Genomic DNA, 23,028 nt, shown 5'->3' with positions numbered 1-23,028 from the left:
AATGCAATGGAATTAACAGCTGGATTTCTGAACAAGCATGGCATTATATCATAGTAATACCTCACTGTAAATGCCCACTTTTTAAAGTTTAACTTTTTTCATTAATCATAAAAATGTTCACTATAAAAAAAAAGCTAACGACTACAACCTGCAAAGGTATATATTATTTTTGAGTGTCTTTTTTAAGCAGCGTTTCAAAATTAGATTTTCATACTAACATATGATGAAAACTTAATTTCTACTGGATTTGTTGTTTTAAACATGAATTTAGCTTTAAAATCAGTGGGCAGTTCATTCCACTTTTATTATATAGTTAAAAATAAATAAATGAATGAAAAATCAACAGTTGAATGAAAAAAATGAAATAATCGTCTAAGGAAGACTGAAAAGGGGAAATAAGAGCCAGTAAACTAACAATGCATAAAGAAAGCGGGAGGGGTCGTACAAAACGCCAGTTTGATGTTCTTAGTTGTGTCATTTGTCCAAGTGGTTTTAAGGCTGTGGAGCAACTCATCAGTGACAGGAAGCAAACCGGCAAATTCTGTGTTTGTTGTGAGTGAGTTTTTCTAAAGAAAACAGAAGAAGACTGTGTGTCTGTGTTGGTCCAGTCTCAGTTTCTCTAAAAATGCTGCAGCTGCTTCTATTGCTGCTGCTGTCATCCACAGTAAGTCACACTTCTAGTCGATAAATTAAAAAAAAGTATTATATGTAGTATTTTTTGTTGTTTGTTTACCATGTAAATAGACTTTAAGAATTTATGCTCCTATTTGCAAAATCAGGCTGACAGCCAGAGTCAGCAAGTGTCGGGCTACAAGAAGGCAAATGCATGTGTGTGCCAGCTAAACTCCACCATGTGGCTGTTCCCTGCTCAGAAGTTTAAGTACGTGTTGGAGGAAGTTCACACCTGTGAAGAATCTCTGAATAACCTACAAGAAGAGGTAAGAACTCATCTATATGCTTTATTGTACTGAAGTAAGCTCTCAGGAACTAACGTTATACTATTAAACAACTAAAATACAAGTAAAAATGAATCAATAATCAAGAAAACATTATTTAATAATTCATTAATTATTATTATCTTAATGAATACTAAGTATGGGTATAATCAATCAATATTTATTTCATTATTTAAAGATAAACAGTGTATCAAAGTTACTTTCTTTTTTTTCCATAACATTCATATATTATTTTATATGCTGCTTGCAAAAGACTTGTCTTTGAAAATAAAATAAAAAGCTAGACTTCACTGGCCTTTCTTACATTTATCTTATCAGTTGGGGATTCAAATGTTTAAAATTATTGTTGTTATTCTTAATAATATGAGACTACACAGCTGAGGTCCATGATCTCTTATCTTTCAACAGATGGATATCTATCTATAATAGAAAATATGTACAGTATTTTATAATATAGGGTAACCACTTTTTCTTTCCCCTCAAAATATTAACTTTTTAAAATTTGGATGTATTTTTTACATAGCTCGTATAGGAAAAAAAGCCATGTCTTTGAACAAAGGATTTTTTTTGTCTGCATTTCTTGCAGCTGACGTTCTCCAGCCAACGTCTCCCTCTGATCCAGGATCAGTTTACCAACTTTACGGCTCGGCTGGAGCCCTATAACTACCTGCACTCCCAGGGCCTGTATACAGAACTGTCCCTGCGCCAGCTGGGCCAGGAGCTCAGCCAGTTACAGGTGGACATCGATGTGGTCCACAGCCAGCTTAACAACTCAGAGACACAGAAACTCTCCAAAGAGGTAGAGCTAAAATAGCAAATGGCAGCAAAATACAACAGAAAGAATAAATTAATGTTATACTATGTCAGGTCACAAGTGACCTGTTGTAATGTAACAGAATTATCAATAGAAAAATATTATATCCATTTCTGATAGGCTGATAGACTGCATAAACATGTAAACAAGATGCAAACAATAGACACGCTTAACATGAAGACTGTGAAGGAGAAACTGCGGTACCTAAAGAATAATGTGGAGACCTGCAAGTCAATCCCCAAAGACTTCAGAGGTATGTGTGTGTGTGTGTGTGTGTGTGTGTGTGTGTGTGTGTGTGTGTGTGTGTGCGCGCGTGCGTGCACATGTTTAGACATCTTTGTGATTACAGAAAATTGGCATGCTACTATATTTGTGAGGACCAACAGTCACTTATGGGAACAGAATGCCTGTTTGCAGCAAAATGTGATTTTAGTATCAGGGTTACAGTTCACACTCTGGGTCAACACACCTGAATCAAATGATTAGTTAATTACCAGGCCTCTGGAGGATTTCAAGACATGTTGAGGAGGTAATTTAGCCATTTGACTCAGCTGTGTTGGATCAAGGACACATCTAAAACCTGCAGGACACCGGCACTTGAGGCCTGGAGTTCCATACCCCCAGTTTAGGCTATGGCTTAGGGTGAATGTGAGTGAGGGCCCTTGGGTGACTTGGTTGATTTCCATGGACAGGCTGGCTTGGCAGGCGCCTGATGCGCTGGTTGGGGCTTGGAAGGTGGCTGTGGACTGGCAGGCTGCGCAGGGCATTGACAGGCGAGACCAGGCTACTTTGAGATGAGACTAGATGAGGCGTCAACCTCTGGCTGAATCGTGGCTGGACCATATATGCTCGGCTGAGCATACAGCTCGCACAAGAGGCTGCTGGCTAGGGTCTCCTGAACCCCCAGCTGGAGCATAAAGTTGGAGGCTGGGCTCTCATGTACCCCCAGCTCAAGCATGAAGTTGCTGGCTAGCCCTGTCTGACCCTCCAGCTGGCACAGCGGACCTGGGCAACCTCTGCTGAGCCCCCAAGTGGGAGTAGAAACAAGTACTTCTGGGGACCCAGAGCAGACTGAGTCCTTCGACGCAGCCTCTGGATCCGACCCGGCCCATATTTCAGACCCACAGGAGTCTAGTTTGGTCTCACAGCAACCTGTCTTACAACAAACAGTTCTAGCTGGCGTTAGAGCTGAAAATCCAGTCTCTACATTGTCTATAGTAACAGAGTTCCCAGAAAGTGAGCTAGTGGTTATGGAAGGAATAGTTTTAAAAACTCATTACAGGTTCAGGCATTTCACATTCTAGTGAAGCATTTAAATCAGCACTGGACACCAGAGTTCACAGACTTGGAAGCACAAAATACATCAGAACCATAACCAGTTTGCGTAACACAACATGTCTTCTTATTGAATTCTGAGATGTTACCAGTAAGTGATCACAAATCTCCCCCCTCAAACTGGATGCTCCCAAAACCTCATGACAGTACTTCATTTTTAATCTGTGAATCCACAGGCAAGAAAACTGGAAACATAGTCTCTTCACTATTCGACTTGCAAGCAACATATGCACATGATGCTAACTCAGAATTTACAGTGTTCGTGGGTAATATTTCTATATCAGCCCCCTCGGATATTGAGAAAGCTGGTGGCAAGAAATCCCCGTGACTCACCACTCAAGGGATGTCTGTGACTCAGCTTGAGGCCCTGATCATCTGTAGCATCACCGCCGCTTCCCCTTGAAAGCGGTAGCTGCAAAGACAACAGGTGAAGCCTGGATAGCTGCAGTGACCGACTCCTCATCATCTGACCACATCCTCGCCAGAAATGAGGCAGGAGATGAGAGGTCTGACCGAGACTGTGAGGATGAGCGGCTTATCCATGGCAGAGAGGTGGATAAAGGTGACTCAGGCCTGGAAAAGAGCCTCAGCGAGCCAACCCAAAACTCCTCGGGGCCCCGAGGCTGTGGTGGAGAATGCTGAGCAGAAGAGGCGTTCAGGAAGGGCTGAGCAAGGCTTGGGCTTGGTACTCCTCGTCTATGGAGAGGACCCGCTCTCGAGCCTCCACAATCGCTGTAAACTGAGTCAGCCGCGGCTCCCTCTCGAGGATCGCCTCCATGGCTGCTAAAACAACGGAAACAGTCCATGGATCCTGAGACGTGTGGATATGAGCAGTGATCCTCAGCAGTCTCTCCGTCTTCTCGTTTAAATCAACAAGAGTGTCGAGACCTTGCTAGGTCCATGCTCACCCTTACAGGCTCAGGTCGTCCTGTTAAGGCTGAGCAGTCGGTTTGTTTGTGGTGTGGACCACAAACACGGAGCAGACATAGGAGCAGAACTAAAATGTAACAAAAAACGAGCCGGGCTGGGCTGTTGGCAAAAAACAAAAATAAAGACAGTGCAAGCTGGGGCAAAACTAAACTAAAAACTAAATCGGGATAAGCTTACACTAACATGGAAAACTATGACAGGGTACGTGAACATTAATTCGAACAGGTGCATGCAAAAACTATGATGAGAAACATGAACATGAACCTGAACTGAAGCTTGAAAACAAGTTTGTGACTTAAGACAGACAAACAGATGACCCAAAACTGAACAGAGGAAGACAGAGGACTTAAATACATAGAAGGGTAATGAGGGAAGTGGAAACACCTGAGGAAACACAGCTGGCACAAATGAACATGACACCACAGGGGAAGCAAAACTAAACACACTGAACATAGAAACACAAGACTTTCAAAATAAAACAGGGTACATGGAGAGACATAAACTGAGACACGCAAGCTTGACACGGAGAGACAGAGAGAGGGAACGGGTGGGGGGCAGAGGACAAAGACACAAGGGGAACCTACACAGACAAGGAGATTACACATTTTAAACAGAAAAAGGCTTATAAGCAAGGAGACATGGACGATAACGAGTCTAATAAACTAGACTCAACTTCAACTAATACCAACTAATAATAACCTGAGAACTTTATATTATTTCATAAATAAGCAAAAATACAAAATAACTCAAAATGCTGCGTCACCGACCCAGCCCTCTGTCAGACCCAGTACAGAGCCATCCCAGTCTAGAAATAAAAAGCTTCCCCTTTTCAAAGCAAGGATACACCTTAAGGGGCTGATAAGTAACTAATGATGATAAATGACAACGATTGACTGTATCTATATCATCATCTGCTTCAAAAACCTTCTGATCTTTCTGTCTTTCCAGTTCAGGACAAGCACTGCGTCAGAGGTCTGATCACCAACATCAGTGACCCTATCACGACTAAAGTCAGTCCTCATGGTAAGAGCTATATCTCTGGTTCGTGGGGAAAACAAGCCCAGAACGAGAGCGAGTGGCAGAAGAACAGTTACTGGGTTCAACCTCTGCTCAGCAGCCACATCTGGGGCAACACTGTGCGCATTTACCAAACCTATGAAGACTTCATGGCCTCAACAAACCACAGAGAATTTACTTTTGCTTCATCTTACAGTCATCCCAGCACAAATGAAGGTCCGAACGCCGTCCTGTATGGCGAGGCTCTGTATTATCACTGCTACCGCTCTGCAGACGTGTGCCGGTACGACCTTGAGGCCAACGAGGTCAAACGGGTGACTCTTCCAGGCACCGGTGTGGGTTTCAACAACAAGTTCCCCTATTGTTACTACGATTGCCGGCTCAATAGTGATGTTGATGTAGAGGCAGATGAAACAGGACTGTGGGCTCTCTATGCCACTATAGGTAACCATGGTAACCTTGTGATCAGCCGGTTAGTTTGGGACAGCGAGGTGAAGAGTCTCAACGTGACACAGACGTGGGAAACGAGGCTGTTCAAGAAGGCAGCGAGCAACGCCTTCATGGTGTGCGGTGTGATGTACGCAACGCGCTACGTTAATGAGTACCGGGAGGAGGTGTTCTACGCCTTCGACACAGCCACAGGCAAAGAAGACAACTCACTAGCAATACCACTGGAGAAGGTAGCTAAAGAAGTGGCTAGTCTGAGCTACAATCCCACCAACAAGCAGATCTACATGTACAATGATGGATACTTGCTGGCCTACCAGGCCCATTTCAGATCTGAAGCTTTGTAGCTAGTTATTGTCACATGACCAAGCCCCCCCCCCCCCAAAAAAAAGGCAATGGCTTTTTCTGTGCGACAGCAATCTTAGCAGATGTTGCAAATGCTGAAGATATATCATGTTTGCTGCATGCATGTTGCAAGAAAAAAAAGCAATGATTTAAAAAGTGCAGTTTAAGGACTATTTTATGCAACAGTGATGTTAGCTACAAATACCACAGATATGTCACGTATGCTGTAAAAACTGTTCTTATACAAATAATGTCATTTGGTAAAACTGAATGCAAACATCGGTTAGAACCATAATAAAGTCTTCAGTAACAAAAACATCAAGATTTTAACTATTTTGGGTTTACAGCTTCTAACATTACTACTAAAACTGTATGGGTAGGTTTAAAAATTTGATTTTCTCATAGAAATTGATTTTAGTTTGAATAATGTGATATTGATACCCCAAATCGATTTTTAAATGTAAATGTATTTTGCTAGAAACGCCAGAGTCTGAGGTTAAAGCTCACAAAACTGTTTCAATTATCAAACAGCTAATGATGTAAACGGATTTTGCAAAAAGATGTAAACGCAAAGCATGCATCCCCCCATTCACCCAACGGGGACATGCCACTGGGTGCTGAAAGGCAACATCTCACAGATTCTGGAGCTGCAGGTTTCATCACTCTCCGACCAAAATTCACTGAACCAGCAGCAAAAGAAGATCAAGACTACGCTTCACGTTTGAAAAAGATTGTCATGAATTCCATCTTCCTTTTGCTGTTTTGGTTCCACCATGAGAAAATCACACTTCATGCACAGCTTTCTCTCTCTGAATGTACTAAAATTTCTGTTTTTTGCATTATTCACTTGCTTATTACGCACCAGTCTACCGTTGTGTAAAGTGCTGCTGCCCGCTACTTTTTTCTCCAAAACAGACTTCCGAAAAGAAGGGCCAATTTCTGCTGTTCAATACCAAAAAAAATTAAACTTTAATAATTATGCCAAATTATAAAACGCTTAGCTGTGTCACTAATAAAACCTCCTTAACTTTGCTCTGCTTCACTTCAGCATCAGGTAATGTTTATATGCTGATTCATGGTTTTCTTCAGTTTTTGATGTACTGCAAAATATTTTTAAGGTGTTTATCTGCTATAAAAAGCCAGCCAGAAAAATCTCCTTCATATTTGTTTGTGTTTTATTCTTAGGTACTTTAATAATAATGGATTGCATTTATATAGCACTTTTCTAGACACTCAGGCCCCTCTGGCCAACACCAGTAGGCGGTAGGTGAAGCGTCTTGCCCAAGGACACAACGACCAGGACAGATAGAGCTGGGGATCGGACCGGCAACCTTCCAGTTACAAGATGTGACCTCTAAGGTCTCACAAGTGTTAGATTTATTTTTATATATAGATATACATAGATATAAAATAATGGATTTGTACTGATAAGATAAGATAAGATAAGATAAGATAAGATAAGATAAGATAAACCTTTATTAGTCCCACAAATGGGAAATATTTGGGTAAAGTACAAATTTAAGAGCAGTAAAAATTAAGATAAACACAATGGAATATGATAAGATGAATTAGAATAAAATACTGTACAAAATAGAATAAAATGCTCTGTTATGGTAGGAAAGAATTGCACTTGGTAATACTGCACATCAGGGAGACAGTTACAGTTGTGTATGGGATGTGTGTGTGTCTGTCTGCACGTGTGTGGCCATCTTCAGAGACCATGTTGTAGAGTCTGACATTAAGTTGGGAGGAAAGTCCTGCGAAATCTCTCCATCCCAGCCTGGGTGCCGCAGCCTGCCACTGAAGGAGCTGCTCAATGCTGTCAGAGTCTCCTGCATGGGGTGGGAAATGTTGTCCAACAGGGACGACAGCTTAGCCACCATTCTCCTGTCACTCACCACCGCCACTGGGTCCAGAGGGCATCCTAGAACAGAGCTGGCTCTCCGGATCAGCCTGTTCAGTCTCTTCCTGTCCCCAGCAGAGATGCTGCCGCCTCGGCAGACCTCACAGTAAAAGATGGCTGAGGCCACCACAGAGTCATAGAAGGTCTTCAGGAGTGGGCCCTTCACTCCAAAAGACCTGAGTCTCCCCAGTAGGTACAGCCTGCTCTGCCCTTTCCTGTAGATAAATGATCAGAATTATAATATTTCCGTGAATATTGACTGTGTCAAAATTGAATCGAATCACTGGTGGAAATCAAAATACATTGCCCTATACCATTGGGACCACTTTGGATTTTACCTTCCATATCTGCTTCCATTGCTGCACATGGACATTCTTCTCCTGGCCTGGTTCTGCTGGAAGTTCCTTCCTGTTAAAAAGGAGTTTTTCCTTTCCACTGTCGCCAAATCACCTGCTCATGGGAGCGATATGATTGTTGGGGTTTCTCAGGTTTTTTTATATTATTATAGGGTTTTTACTTTACAATATAAACACAACAGCGTTTCAGTTGAGTGTAGGCCATTGCACCTTGGTGGTCTGCGCTTGAATTATGAACTATAAAATGTGTAATATCAGATACTTGAAGGATAATTTTTAAATGTTACACAATGTTAAGGTTAGTCAGTGTAAATGCTGGAGAATATTTCACAAATATCTCCATAAACAATGTAAATGGTAGATACCATTAGGAAGTAGGAATGTTTTTATTCATGTGGCCATTTCAAAAAAATTGTCTGTAAAATTAATCATAGATTAGTTTTCTGCATTCAGAAAAAAGAGGATTTTTATGTCACGCATGGAAAGAGCCAGTACTTAGAGTAATACACTGGTACAACAACTAACGAGTTGATAATCTGTTTGAATTTAATTTACTTATTTAGATAACTGCTACTCTAATGTCACTGCAAGGATTTCTCCACAAATGTCAGAACAACAATCGTGTAACTTTTATGAGAATATGACATTTGTATGTTTACATAAAAAAAGATATAATAACATAGTTAGACTGACTCTGAACATTAAAACCACTACACTGGAAATATTGATTTTATTGAATAAAGAGAGTACAAGGCAACAATGAACTATTTATTTACACTGGTAGAATTAGATTAATGGAGAAATACATTGTTTATGAAATGTGATGCATTAAACATGAAACATCTTGAGGAAAAACTGTTTTGAATTCAGACTTTTATAGAGATCAATCAATTTTGCAGAAATGAAACAACCGTATCTATTTACCCAAACAACACCTTGTAGGAAACCATGTTGGAGTCACAGTAAACATGCAGCATCTGGTCCACAGGGCTGTAGTTTAGGCTTTGAATGTTGGTAGACATTTTGTTCATGAAGATGCCAATGTTGAACCTCTCCTGTCCCGTCACGGTGTTGAATGAGTAAAAGATCTCCTCGACCTCCCTGTTAATGTAACGTGTCGCATAGAGAACGCCACACGCCATGAAGGTGTTGGTCACTGCCCGCTTGTAGACTGAAGTGCGCCAGGTACGCCTAAGTGTTGGTGGTTCACCCTCCTCTAGCTTGGAGAGAACCAAGTTGCCAAAGTCCTGAGTGGTGGTGTAGACCACCCAGACACCAGACTCATCTGTTGCCAGGTCCAGGTCAGTGTATGGGTAGCAATCCTCAAGATGGCAGAAGTTACCTTTTGAGTTGTACCTGGTTAACAGAGGATAGCAGTGAAAGTTTCTGTCATAGTTATTCTTTAAACTAACATTTTCAAAGTTGAGTAACAAACCTGGTGCCTTTTGGTAGTTGTAAGGTTGTGACACTTTTAGTGGTGAGATTAAATCGACAAACATAATCTTGGTTGTAACAGTTGTAGTACAAAGCCCCTCCATACAGAACATTATTTGGACCCTGGATGGTGTTGGTAGTTGGGTTTGAGGAGTGGATCTGGACGTTACCTGAAGAAGAAAAAGGAGGAATAAACGTATGTTAATAGTTTAAAACTATAATTTGCTTCACAGAAATGTGCCAGTAATTAAGACAATCGTGCACTTTACTTTATTCCACTTTAAGTAAGGAAACTATGATAAAAATGTCAGTGTTCTCTTATAATATTAAAGAATAAAGTCACTTTTATTATGGTCTGCATAATTCAATTTTAGGTACAGTTTGGTATTTTAGTTACCTAGCAAACTTTAAATGGTCCTTTCCATACACATTCAGTAACCCAACGTACAGTAAACCTCCAGGTCAATTTAATTCTTTCTTGGAAATTCAAATGATTCAATAAACTACTAATTTACCAACTTAAGTGTGAACCCAGTATAAACAGTAAGTATAAACAACAAGACAACAAGAAGCGAGCAGTTCCTTACCTGGGACGCTCACTCCAATGATGAGAGAACTTAGACTGCTGTAAAGACGAACATAGTTGGCATATACGTTACTCAAAGTCAACATCACCAGCCAATACCAGCTCTCTTTGCCTTTCTCTGGTCTGGGATCACGACCCCAGGCTCCGTAAGCATACGAGCCAGGATATTCTCCTTTTGTGTAGACCTTTGGCTCAGTGACATTAAGAAGCCGGCTGCGTGCACAGGTACCTGAGGGGAAATGTATAGTGTGTATTAGCTGTTCTCCATGAGGCTACTTTTATGGAGGAAATGCATATTATAACAGGCCTTTTAAATTTATTTGTATGGCAAACTAGAAATTCTTTTATCAATGCATGCTGGGGTTTATTCATCATATAACGATTGAGCTTTCTTTTACTGCAACTACTTTAAAGTAATAATTGTTATTATTATATTATTTATTAAATGAATTTGGTTCAATTCATGATAGCTTGTGTAACTACCTTTTGAACATATAACTTGAAGTAATGATTTTCTGTATGACATTATCAATTTCTTTCATCTTGTCGACTTCTTCTTTGCAATGTTGCAAAGCTCTCCGAAGGAACCAGCCAAGCATCTAAGTTCGGTTGAGGTTGGGACCTGGCTTTTTACTTCACATATTTTTATTTGAGGTTGTATTTACCTAATTTTAAAGCTTATTGATAGCCATGTTTATCAGTGCAAGGTGATTCCTTGTTGCTATTTGAATCCAATTTCAATGCACTGATTGGATTCTTTCATCAGCTGACACAGGCGATCGAAATGATTGGTTACTCTAGTGAAAGGCTATGGATAATTAATGGATCCTCACCACAATTTAAACCACATGCAGCTGAGCACTTTTTCTCACATTTGTTTCAGCTTTTCTGACTCAATGACAGATCAAGATTTGGACTTATTAAGAACTTCACCTATTTTGTATTTTCTATTCAACTGAGTCCTTAATTTTTGTCATCTTTAGAAGTTTAAGGAGCTTGGAAAGAAAAGCGTCTGGACTTCTTTGAGTTGCTTGAAGACGTTTCACCTCTCATCCGAGAAGCTTCTTCAGTTCTAAGGGTCAAATGGTGGAGAGTCCCAGATTTAAACCCAGTGGGAGTTTCCCCCCAAAGAGGGACAAAGGACCCCCTAATGATCCTCTACCTAATCACATGAGCCAAGGTGTGAAAGCGGGTGTGGGTCACAATCAGCCAGGGTTTCGGGTGAGCTCATTGTGAAACCTGGCCCCACCTTATCATGTGATTTCCTGAGGTCAGATGGCCCAGGATGTGAGTGGGCGTTAAGGCGTCTGGGAAGGGATCTCAAAACTGGATTATAGATGGCAGACAGTTAGTGTCGTAAACCACCGCCTCTGTTCAAAGATGGTCGCTCACAGTGGACGTAAATTGGCTTCTTTCACTCCTCTTTCAGACCATCTGTCCTCTCTGTCCAAAATGTGAACGTTGGCATCCTCGAAAGAGTGACCTTTGTCCTTAAGATGCAGATGAACTGCTGCGTCTTGTCCCGTGGAGGTGGCTCTTCTATGTTGTGCCATGAGCTTGTGAAGTGGCTGTTTGGTCTCTCCGATGTAGAGGTCTGGGTATTCCTCGCTGCACTGTACAGCATACACCACATTGTTAAGTTTGTGTTTAGGAGTTTTGTCTTTCGGGTGAACCAGTTTCTGTCTGAGTGTGTTGCTAGGTCTGAAGTACACCGGGATGTCATGCTTGGAGAAAACTCTCCTGAGTTTCTCCGATACACCGGCTACATAGGGGATGACAATGTTGTTGCGTCTGTCTTTCTTATCCTCCCTCGCTGGTGTCTGATCTTCTTTCCTGTGCCTTTTTGCTGACTTTATGAACGCCCAATTAGGATAACCGCATGTTTTAAGTGCTTCCTTTACATGTGTGTGTTCCTTCTTTTTCCCTTCAGGCTTAGAGGGAACATGTTCTCCCCGGTGGTGTAGGGTCCTGATTACCCCAAGTTTGTGTTGCAGAGGGAGATGGGAGTCAAAGAGGAGGTAGTGGTCTGTGTGTGTGGGCTTCCGGTAAACTTCAATGTTGAGGTTGCCATTCTCTTCAATGTGCACAGCACAGTCCAGGAAAGGCAAACAGTTATCCTTTGTGTCTTCCCTGGTGAACTTGATGTTTTTATCCATGTGCGCAGTGAAGGATTCCACTTCTTGTCTTTTGATTTTGACCCAGGTGTCATCTACATATCTGTACCAGTGGCTGGGTACTCTCCAGAGGTGGGTAGTAACAAGTTACATTTACTCCGTTACATTTAATTGAGTAAGTTTTTGAAAAAAATTTACTTTTAAAGTACCTTTTTTGCACGATACTTTTTACTTTTACTTGAGTACATTTGTGAAGAAGAAACGGTACTTTAACTCCGCTACATTTGCAAAATTCGACTCCTTACTTTAAAACAAAAATAAAAATTAGTTTAACACATTAGATAACATGCTGCCAGTGGAGTTTCCGGTAACGTTTTTACCAATGAGATGTGGCCATGCAGTCACATGACCAGTTTGAAACTGTGGCGGGCAGAGCGTTTCAAAGTAGCGGACACACGGAAAGAAGAAACATGAAAACATGGCAGAGTCTACGCTAGAGCTGAAGAGGATGAACACCCTTGGCCTCATATACAAAGAATGTTTTGCTTAAAAGCAGAACAAAAGAACAGCTATGTCTTCAGTGTCGGTGTCTTCAGTGAGAGCCAAAACAAACCAACTTTTCAGCGTGAAACAACTCAACTCGTGTAACCTGAGGAAACGGTAAGTTTTCTCTAAATATCTTTTTAGCTCTGGTTAGCTGAATGTCAGTCTTATGTTACAGCAGCTGTCATATTTTCGACGCTACGTTGTAGTGAGATAAGTTTGTGGGTGTTTTGTGCAGCTTCGGCTGTCCTGTTAACTGCTCGCTGGTTAGCTAACGTGAGCTATAAGCTAACAGCTAGCCTGGTTAATGATGCTAGAGTTCAACGCGCATGCAAACAGCTCGTCTCTACTGCTTTAACTGTTAAAACAGAAGGCAATACTGCGGCTGACAGGGTTTAATATGTGAAACAGCTTGTTTAGTTTAAACGGTCTGCATTAAGCTGGGCAAACACTGTGCGATTTTTTTCAGTCACGTTATTCAGCTCCTGCTCAAACTGTAAAATTGAATCTCAGGGGTTAGAAGTTCATAGGTCACGATGCAGGGCCTGATACTCTGATGCGACCTGAGTGCTCAAACTGTGCGTCCATAACATGAAGCTTATCATACAAAACCTGTCCCTCGCTCTCCCTCTCTCTGTCTTTTACTCACACAGACACACACACACCATCAACTTTGCTAAATTACTAATGAAAAACATTGACAAGGCAGCTGTGATTGAGCAGCAATGTCCATCCAACTCTTTTCATGGTTGTTGTAGTCGTGATAATTTTGTGAGGCCACATTGAAAAGCCTCGGATACGTAAGCGTAGAGCTGCCACCCAGGCAAAAGAAAAATAGAGCTATATCACGTTATAACGTGAAAAGTATATTGTTCTAACAATATACTTTTAATGTTTGTACAATATACTATCACGTTATTACAATATACATAATTATCATGTTCGTACGAATGTGATATTATATTGTTCAATAGAGCTATATCACGCTATAACGTGAAAAGTTTATTGTTAGAACAATATACTTTTCACGTTATAACGTGATATAGCTCTATTTTTCTTTTGCCTGGGTGGCAGCTCTACGCTTACGTACTCGGATGAGCTTGCCTCATCCTACAAGTTGTGCCTCCATCTCTTGTGTCCAGATCACACGCTGCACTGCCGTGCTGCTCCACCTTTTCTCTTTCATTTCTGTGTGCGTGCGCAGTGTGAGAGGCTGCGTTGAGGGGCGACAGGATTTCAAACAGGTTTGATTATCATGCGACCATACGATTGATGATTGGGAGCTGGTTGTGAGGTGTTAACTGCTTTTTGTTACCCCATGTATACTACACGATGCACACACGATTAAGGCAAAACACGGGCCGATCCCCAAAACGGTTGCGCGACTGAAAAATCGGTTCAAAATGGGCCAAAAATTGCACAGTGTATGGTCAGCTTTTGGAGGCTAGCTCCAAACAAACATCTGCAGCTTGGCAGTGTATACAGCACAATAAGCCCCGACCTAATTCTTTTGCAAACGTTACATCTTTCCACAGGTCTCCACTTCATCAGACATCACCTAGACTCAGAGCTGGATGAGGCCAGCACAAACAGCGGCCTATTCGACGAAGATGATGGATCCATGGGGTCAGGAAAACCAGAAGCAGGGGAGCTGGAGAGGTACCTTTCATGTCCATTCACTGGAGGTGTGAATCTATTGCATGGCTTTCCTCACATCAAGAAGCTGTCGATCAAAGTCAATACAGCTCTTCCTGCATCTGGAGCTTGTGAAGGACTTCTTAGTCATGCAGGACTCCTGTTCACTGCTAAACAGTTACAGCTTCACAGAAAGAACCTTGAGAGCAAACTGCCGCTGAAGCTTAACCATCACCTCACTGAGTGAAGAAATGGCACATGTTTGCTAAATATGCAGAAATAAATGCACACCCATACAATTTATGGTAAACTGAGCTGCCTTGTATGAACATATGTTGGAAGATGCCTCGTACTAATGTTTTCTCTGAGGCTGCTGTGCCATTTGGAGCAAAAATGAATATAAAGTTTACAGCATATCTTGTCACTGGAAATTGTTTGCACTGTTTATATATTTATTTTATTTACTGTAGGTATTGGTGAAAAAAGCTTTATGTTGTGAAAAACAGAAATCTGGAAATTAGAATTGTTGTGCCTTATTTTGTTGATCTTTTTACATATATTCCTTTTGAAAATACTAAAATTTGTATATTTATTTATTTTTGTTTGTCTGATAACATTTATTTAAAAAATAAATCAGACATTTCAAACAGTTACTCGCTACTTGAGTAGTCTTTTCGCCAAGTACTTTTTTACTCTTACTTGAGTAACTTTTTTGACGACTACTTTTCACTTTTACTTGAGTAATAATATTTTAAAGTAATGCTACTCTTACTTGAGTACAATTTTTGGATACTCGACCCACCTCAAGGCTCTTGGCTCTTTTACAGTTTTTCTCAAATGTTAAAACACAAAAGCCAATCCTGTAACCCAAATGACCAGTAGTCTAAACACATTTACTAAATGTAGCCACCATATTCCAGTACCATAAACACATGTCACATGAAGACACAATTCACAAAACACAACCCTCTGTACTCATAAATCTAAACACATTTTTCCTTGCTAAAACACATGTTGCAAAACAACTCTGCTCATATTCTCAAATGAAAGCCCATGTGATGCAAAATGCTTGCCACAGTCACCAATCTTTGAACACAGGGAACACACCTGGCGTCAGTCACTACACACAACGACTCAAAATTGAAGACACCTGTTGCTAATGATGTGACCCCACCTATAAAAGCATAGTTTGGTGAAGATGCCAAACAATCACAATGGATGAAGGCATTCGAGCGTGCGGAAGGAGAAGAGCTGCAGGCCAAAGAGGAAGAGGGGTTGAGATCAGAGGAGGAAGAGGTGAAGGCCTAAGAAGAAGAGGAGTTCGGAGTAGAGGAGGAAGAGAAGGAGGCCAACAAGAGAGAGGAGAAGGTCGAGGTGGGAGAAGAAGACAACCTCGCACCATCATAACAGATGATATGCGAGCAACAGTAATTGATCATGTCATTGGCCATGGCATGACAATGGCTGAAGCGGGACGAAGAGTACATCCAAACCTGAGTAGGTTCACCGTGGCCACCATTATCAAGGCATTTAGACAACACAACAGGTATAGTACGCTATTGCTTTCTTTGTCACACTACAGTTTTACAGGCCTGTGAAAGTGGTCTGTTACTTTACATGTAGTTTTACATATAAATCAGTCAATTGACAACACATGTATCTTTCTTTAGAGCTGAAAGGATGCCACATAGAGGTGGGAGGGTTGCCATATTCACAGCGGCACAAGAAACCCTCATTGCAGATATGGTCTGTGAGAACAACTGCATTAGACTCCGAGAGATCAGAGACAAAGTCATTGCAGATAATGTAAACTTTGAGAACATTGATGCTGTCAGCGTGTCCACAATAGACCGAGTTCTCCGGCGCCAACAGATGAGGATGAAACAGGTCTACAGGGTTCCCTTTGAGCGCAACTCTGCGCGACACATAGAACAACGTTACGAGTATGTGCAAGTACGTATACATCCATGTCCACAGTACAGTTAGTGGACATACTGTGTTGCTTAGTGGCCTACATTACTTCTGGACAATACTGTGCTACCTGATTGACCGTTCTGAACACCTGTACGCTTTTCCATGTTCACAGAGGATAATGCAGTTGGACGCGATGGCCAGACCCCATGAGTACCTCTTCCTGGATGAGGCTGGCTTCAACCTCCAGAAACGAAGGCGAAGAGGCCGTAACATCATTGGCCAAAGAGCCATCACTGAGGTTCCTGGCCAACGGGGGGGGGGTAATATTACTCTTTGTGCAGCTATGGGTACGGAGGGGCTTGTCCACCGGCATGCTGTCCTTGGGTCTTACAACACCCAACGTCTCCTCACCTTCCTAGAGGAGCTAAAAGACATCCTCCTGGACCGTCAACAACACCATCCTAGGCTAGCACATCACATGTATGTGATCATTTGGGACAACGTCCGCTTCCACAAAACACACCAAATCAGAGAGTGGTTCACCACCAACAGTGACCACTTTTTAAACGTCTGTCTGCCACCCTACTCCCCTTTCCTGAACCCTATAGAGGAGTTCTTCTCATCATGGAGATGGAAGGTGTATGACAGACAGCCATACACAAGAGAGAACCTCGTACGGGCAATGGAGCTGGCCTGTGCTGACATCCCAGTGGAGGCCTTCCAGGGATGGATTCGCCATTCCAGGGCGTTTTTCCCGCGGTGCCTAGCAAGGGACAATATAGCCTGTGATGTGGATGAGGTGATGTGGCCCAATGCAGCTCGGCGACATGATGCCGCACAGTGACTGTGTGTAATACTGTAAAAAGACCGTGTAGACAATAAAAAAGACTTCACACCCTGATCATGTTTCCGAGAGTACTGTTGTGTGCGATAGATTCTGTTTTTGCATTGAGTTGTGTTACAGTAGTGTACGTACATGCAGGATGTTTTTATAGATTTATAGTCTTCATGTGAAACTCACAAATCTAAATGCCTAATCCTCTGCAGGGTTCTATGACGATCCGTTACTGTACAGTTTATAAAAATATGCATTGGCAGTTATGAACCAAAGAACCTTCTCACAAATTGAGCATTGTGTTTTCAATTGTTTTGCTGTAGTGTGTAATGCTGTGTATAGTGTTTACAGTTTTGACAGCTTCGAGCTGCTCTCTTGGTGTGGGAGTTTGAGTTTTGCAGTGGGAAGGTGTGGTTGTGTTTATGTAGCTTTAGAGAAGGGTGTTGTGTTTGGACATTGGGGGACCTGGTGGTAACGTTTGTGACATGTGTTTTAGCGTTTGAGAAAAACTGTAAAGGGAGAGTACTACTCTCCCTTTAAAAGAGCCAAGAGCCTTGCTTTCCACTTCCTCCATGTAAAGGTTGGCTACAATAGGTGACACGGGGGAGCCCATGGTGCAGCCATGTTTTTGTCTGAAGAAACCCTTGTTGTATTTGAAATATGTAGTGGTGAGGCAGAGGTGTGCAAATCTGATCGGGTGTGAAGTTGATCCTGTCTTCCAAGGAGCTGTCTTCTTGTAGTCGTTTTCTGACAGTCTCCACAGCCTCCGTGGTGGGTATGCAAGTGAAGAGAGAGACTACATCAAAGGACACCATGGTTTCATCTGGATCCAGGGTAAGTTTCTGGACCTTGTCGGTGAAGTCGGTGGAGTTCTTGATGTGATGTGGGGTGTTCCCCACAAGAGGTGCTAGGACGGTAGCAAGTTGTTTCGAGATGTTGTAAGTGGCTGAGTTTATGCTACTGACAATGGGTCTGAGTGGGACACCTTCCTTGTGGATCTTAGGAAGTCCGTAAATGCAGGGTATGCCATCCCCTGGGTAAAGGCGGTGATATGTAACGCGGTCAATGATTTTGTCCCTTTCAAGGTCTTGAAGGCAAGCTATAACTTTCTTTTTGTAGCTGCTTGTGGGGTCTCGCTTTAAGGCTTCGTAGGTATTGTTGTCACTGATATAGTGATGTTGTGGTCTTTGCTCAGGAAAGCGACGGCCTTCTTTTCTTGTAATGTGAGTTTAGACGGAGGGACTTTGGCACTGGAGAGGGTGGCGGAGACTTTCATCCTGATTTGCTCTGCTTTTGTCTGTGATGATTTGTTAATCCGTATGGCAGTTTCTGTGACTGTGATGAGGTCCACTATGGGCAACTGTTGCGGAACAATGGCAAAATTGAGTCCTTTGGCTAATACTTTCTTTTCAGGTTCAGTGAGATTCCGATCTGAAAAGTTCTTCTCCCATTTTTCCTGACTGTCCTCAGGTGTGTGTTCTTCTCTGAGTTGTGTAGATTCAGACTGAGGAGTGGGTGTTCAAGCAACTCAAAGAAGTCCAGACGCTTTTCTTTCCAAGCTCCTTAGACTACGATGACCTGGATGACTGAGAACCTTCACAGACATCTTTAGAAGTTATTTTCTTCAGTGATCTTCTCCATATTTATCTTATCTTACATTAGCTTAGTTAAGCTTACCTTGGCTTAATGTAAAGATCAGTCAAGTTGGTATGGACACAAATGATTTCATGTTACTAGGCAATATGAATTTACAAGAAAAGATTATTAATTGCTCCAACCCCCAATAATTGGTTCCCGCCCCCACCAGGAAAAGAGAAACAAATAAACAATCTTTTTTTTTTTTTTAAAAACTGCTTGATTGACTCACCTTGTGGAGGCTCGGTGGGTGCGACAGTAGTGTTAAGTTTTTCGCTGCACTTGCGTAGATCAACCTTCAGAGCAGCAATGGCTTGTTGTCCCTTTATCACCTGCATTGTGTCGAACTTCTCCAGCTCTTGCATCTCTGTTTTCAAGTTCTCCAGCTGAGACAATTTTGGGTTGTTTACAAAATCATGAGCAACAGGCATCAGTTGATAATCTATTTCTATATCTATATTACAATTTTTATTGTACAATTTAGTTAAACAATTACTAAATGTAACAACAAATGAATGTCTGTTTAGCTTGCATTTAATCCCAAAATTTTAAAATGTATCAGATATAGATTTGTGGGGTGTAGAATTAATGTTTTATCTTTAAGGCTCATGTACACCCATTATCTTATATTACACAATTACCTCATAATTTGTATCATGCATTTATGTTGTATCCTTCATCGCAAACAGATATGCATTGCAGAGTAATTTGGGATTTAGACTGCTGCACTCAGATACTAAGACATAAACAGAGTGAAGCCTTCTTCTCTGAGGAATGTGTGAGGGGGATGGTCTACCTGGACTGGTGGCCCTAATTGAAAGGTAGTCACAATTGCGGTTACTGAGGCTACAGTCTCCACTGCCTCCGTGGTGGGTATGCATGTGAAGCGAGAGACTACATCAAAGAACACCATGGTTTCATCTGGATCCAGGGTAAATTTCTGGACCTTGTCGGTGTAATCGGGGGAGTTCTTGATGTGATACAGGGTGTTCTCCCACACAACACAATGCACTACCAGATGAGCTGAATGAGTTCTACGCTTGTTTCGATACCCTAAACACCAACCAACACAGAGGGATTCTACCAGTAGAGGCAGCTCTTCACTCACTGTGACTTTGACTGAGGTATGCAAGGTTCTGAGGAGGACTAACCCCCGAAAAGCAGCCGGTCGTGACAACATCCTAAGCCATGCTTTGAGGGTCTGCTCTTCGGTGAGATGTTTACAGACATTTTTAATTTATCCCTCATCCAGTCAGCTGTGCCCACATGCTTCAAGTCAACCACCTCCCCAAGAAAAACAACATAACCTGTCTGAACCTGTAATGAAGTGTTTTGAGAGGATAGTCATGTCCCATATCAAAGATACCATCCCGGACACACTAGATCCTCTGCAATCCTCTGCATATGGTAAGAACCTTTCTACCGAAGACGCCGTTAATGCAACCATCCAAACAGCCCTTTCAGACCTCCAAAATAAGGACACCTACATTCAAATGCTGTTTACAGACTAGAGTTTTGCATTCAACACCATCATTCCAAACAGACCATTGGGAAAGCTCTCCACTCTTGGACTGACACCCTCCCTCTGTCGCTGGGTCCTGGACTTCCTCACAAAGATACTCAATGGTGTAAAGATAGTGAGCACAGGGATCCCCCAAGGCTATGTGGTCAATCCACTCCTGGACACCCTTTTCACCCAGAACTGTGTCTCCTCCCAGTACAACACCTCCATCATTAAGTTTGTTGATGGGAGATGATCATCATGATGACTAAGGAGATGATTGTTGACCCGAGGATGAGGAGAGACCAGCACACCTCACTATACATCAACGGGACTCAGGTGGAGAGGGTGAAGACATTCAAATCCCTTGGTACCCACATCAGTGAGGATCTCACCTGGACCCATAACACACAGCAGATCATCAAGAAGGCTCAACAACAAGTCTTTTATCTAAGGAAGCTGAGAAAATTTGGATTACCCTCCAAACTGCTCAGCAACTTTTACAGATGCACAGTGGAGAGTATTCTGACAAACTCTGGGAATGGAAATAACACCATTCAGGAAAGGAAGGCTCTCCAGCGTGTCTCTAAAATGGCGCAATTCATCTGCGGAGTACCCTTGCCATGCTTAGAGTCAGTTGGGGTTTTTTCTAACTTATTTCAGTTATTTTTTTATTTAGTTGTTTGAAGGGAACTTGCAAAATAACAATTTCATTGCTCAGCGTAAGCATTTGTGTTTTGTAGTGTATGTGACAATAAACTTCTTGAATCTTGAATAATTCTTTGATAGCCCATGTGTTTAAAGCTGTTTGAGATATTGTACTACCCATAAAAACAATAACCTGGGGTAAATGTATGTCTTTGTTCATTGTTGTTCTTGCACTTTCTTTCTGATTTTCCTCCTTAAGTCTTTGTCTGAGAATTGCACACCTCCGGTAAACTGGAAGTGAACAGCGCAGAGGAAAAGTGAAGACAAAGTAGTAAGAAATGGTCTATTCATTACAGTGCGACACCGTTTGTGCAAAGAGGATATTACAGGTAAAAAAATTAGTGCCAACTAGTGGTAGGACTGAGCTCAAGTGCTATCTGGCTCCATCTGGTGGAAGGAGGGAGGGCCTGCAGAATCTTGGAATCTTCTGGTGACAATAACAACAATGTGTCAAACAATGATTAAAGGGAAGCTAAGCTCCTTAGACTACGATGACCTGGATGACTGAGAACCTTCACAGACATTGTGTTGTGTAAAATCTTAAATAAAATTGCAACCACCAGGTGAGCTCGTCTTTTGAAGTGAGATTTATCAAAAGAAAAAGAAAAACACTTCAGAAAACGTTTCTTAAAATGGTAAATGGCCTGTATTTGTATAGCGCTTTACTCAGTCCCTAAGGACCCAAAGCGCTTTACACTACATTCAGTCATTCACCCACTGGCAATGGCAAGCTACATTGTAGCCACAGCTGCCCTGGGGCGCACTGACAGAGGCGAGGCTGCCGGACACTGGCGCCACCGGGCCCTCTGACCACCACCAGTAGGCAAACATGGGGTTAGTATCTTGCCCAAGGATATTTGGCATGCAGCCAGGAGGCAGCCTGGGATCGAACCACTGACCTTCTGATTAGTGGCTGACCCTAACCCTGAAAAAAGTGTTTACTGCTTGGGTGCGGCAGCCTTTCTCTTTGAGCCACAGGTCCATGGTGCCATGTAAGCCAAATTTGAAATTCCAACCGTCTGATAATAAATTGTGAAAACTTGTGTGTTTTTCACTTCTCTCATGAAAACACCCAGCTGGGACAAAGATACAGTGATGTAGTAATCTTTAGAATGATGTCAGCGTTTTGCAGCATGTGGTTGTGAATCTACCTGTTCAGTGGCGTTAGCAGTGAGGATCTGCTGTTGCTGGGTGGTGCTGTTGAGCCTGTCAATCAGCTGCTTGATCTCAGTCATTTCATTCTCTATAACATACAAGCTGAGAACTCCATACAGCTCTCCGTCATCCTCCTTCTCCAGGATCAGCACATCTTTGTTCAGCTGGGAGAGGCGATGCTCCAACCCCAGCAGCAGACTCTCCAGCTCCACAGTCTGCAGAGGCAGCAGTGATTAACCAGGAATGGAGACAAACAGTATGAGAGCTTTAAAAGACTAGTTACCTTCTGTGGGGTGATGTTGCTGTTGCAGTCTGATACATTGGTTTCAACTATCCTGAGTTTTTCATGAGGGAATGCCTTCTCTGAGTTATTCAGCTCACAGGCACATGTTTCTAGTGGAGGCGCCTGAAAGATTGATTAACTGGCAAGTGAAATAAGCAGAACATCACATTTAGTGGTATTTTACATTTTTTACTTAATAGAAAATAGATCTTTTGTCATTGAAATGAAGTCTTCAGTATTTCTTACCTGTTGGGTGAATGTGAGCAGAGCACACAGTGAAATGATCATGTACAGCTTCATGGTGAATCAGAGAGCAGAGCTGAACAAAACTCTCTCTAGAGTGTTTGATTGTGGCACTGGGACTGCAGCACCACCTTCTAACTTGCAAACACTCCCACTATCCTGTGGATATGAGGAAGTGGATGTGGGTGTGTTTGCATTTTTATCCATCACTTTGTTTTCTCTATTTTCTGATTTGGATTACAGCAACACAGAGAATTTGCACTTAAGCATGGGAAATGACAGTAAAAGCATCTTCAGCTATACAAAATAAATATCTCACATTTAATAAAGTACCAAATA

General features: G+C 42.1%; 2 protein-coding genes and 1 pseudogene across 2 annotated transcripts; 1 reads left to right on the top strand and 2 right to left on the bottom strand.

Annotated features, from left to right (window-relative positions):
* Positions 1–556: 556 nt before the first annotated feature.
* On the top strand, positions 557–5,907 carry LOC146384402 (olfactomedin-like). Its single transcript, XM_084932625.1, has 5 exons — positions 557–664; positions 780–938; positions 1,543–1,755; positions 1,891–2,023; positions 4,984–5,907. Exons 1-5 carry the CDS (start codon positions 626–628, stop codon positions 5,844–5,846), a joined length of 1,407 nt encoding a protein of 468 aa, XP_084788751.1. The 5' UTR covers positions 557–625; the 3' UTR covers positions 5,847–5,907.
* Positions 5,908–8,819: 2,912 nt separating this feature from the next.
* Positions 8,820–22,746, bottom strand: LOC146384400 (olfactomedin-4-like). Its single transcript, XM_084932484.1, has 7 exons — positions 22,693–22,746; positions 22,447–22,569; positions 22,160–22,378; positions 19,032–19,185; positions 10,125–10,352; positions 9,539–9,707; positions 8,820–9,459 (listed from the first exon to the last, which is right to left on the bottom strand). The coding sequence occupies exons 1-7, from the start codon at positions 22,744–22,746 to the stop codon at positions 9,024–9,026; spliced, it is 1,383 nt and encodes a 460-aa protein (XP_084788610.1). The 3' UTR covers positions 8,820–9,023.
* LOC146384401 (uncharacterized) lies at positions 11,286–18,770 on the bottom strand (annotated as a pseudogene).
* Positions 22,747–23,028: the final 282 nt, after the last annotated feature.

The sequence above is a fragment of the Perissodus microlepis genome, chromosome 7 (assembly GCF_051167445.1).
Source record: "Perissodus microlepis isolate ML-2025 ecotype Zambia chromosome 7, ASM5116744v1, whole genome shotgun sequence".
Classification (NCBI taxonomy): Eukaryota; Metazoa; Chordata; class Actinopteri; order Cichliformes; family Cichlidae; genus Perissodus; species Perissodus microlepis.
The sequence above is the reverse complement of the archived record's forward strand: the minus strand, read 5'-3'. Positions and strand labels throughout refer to the sequence as shown.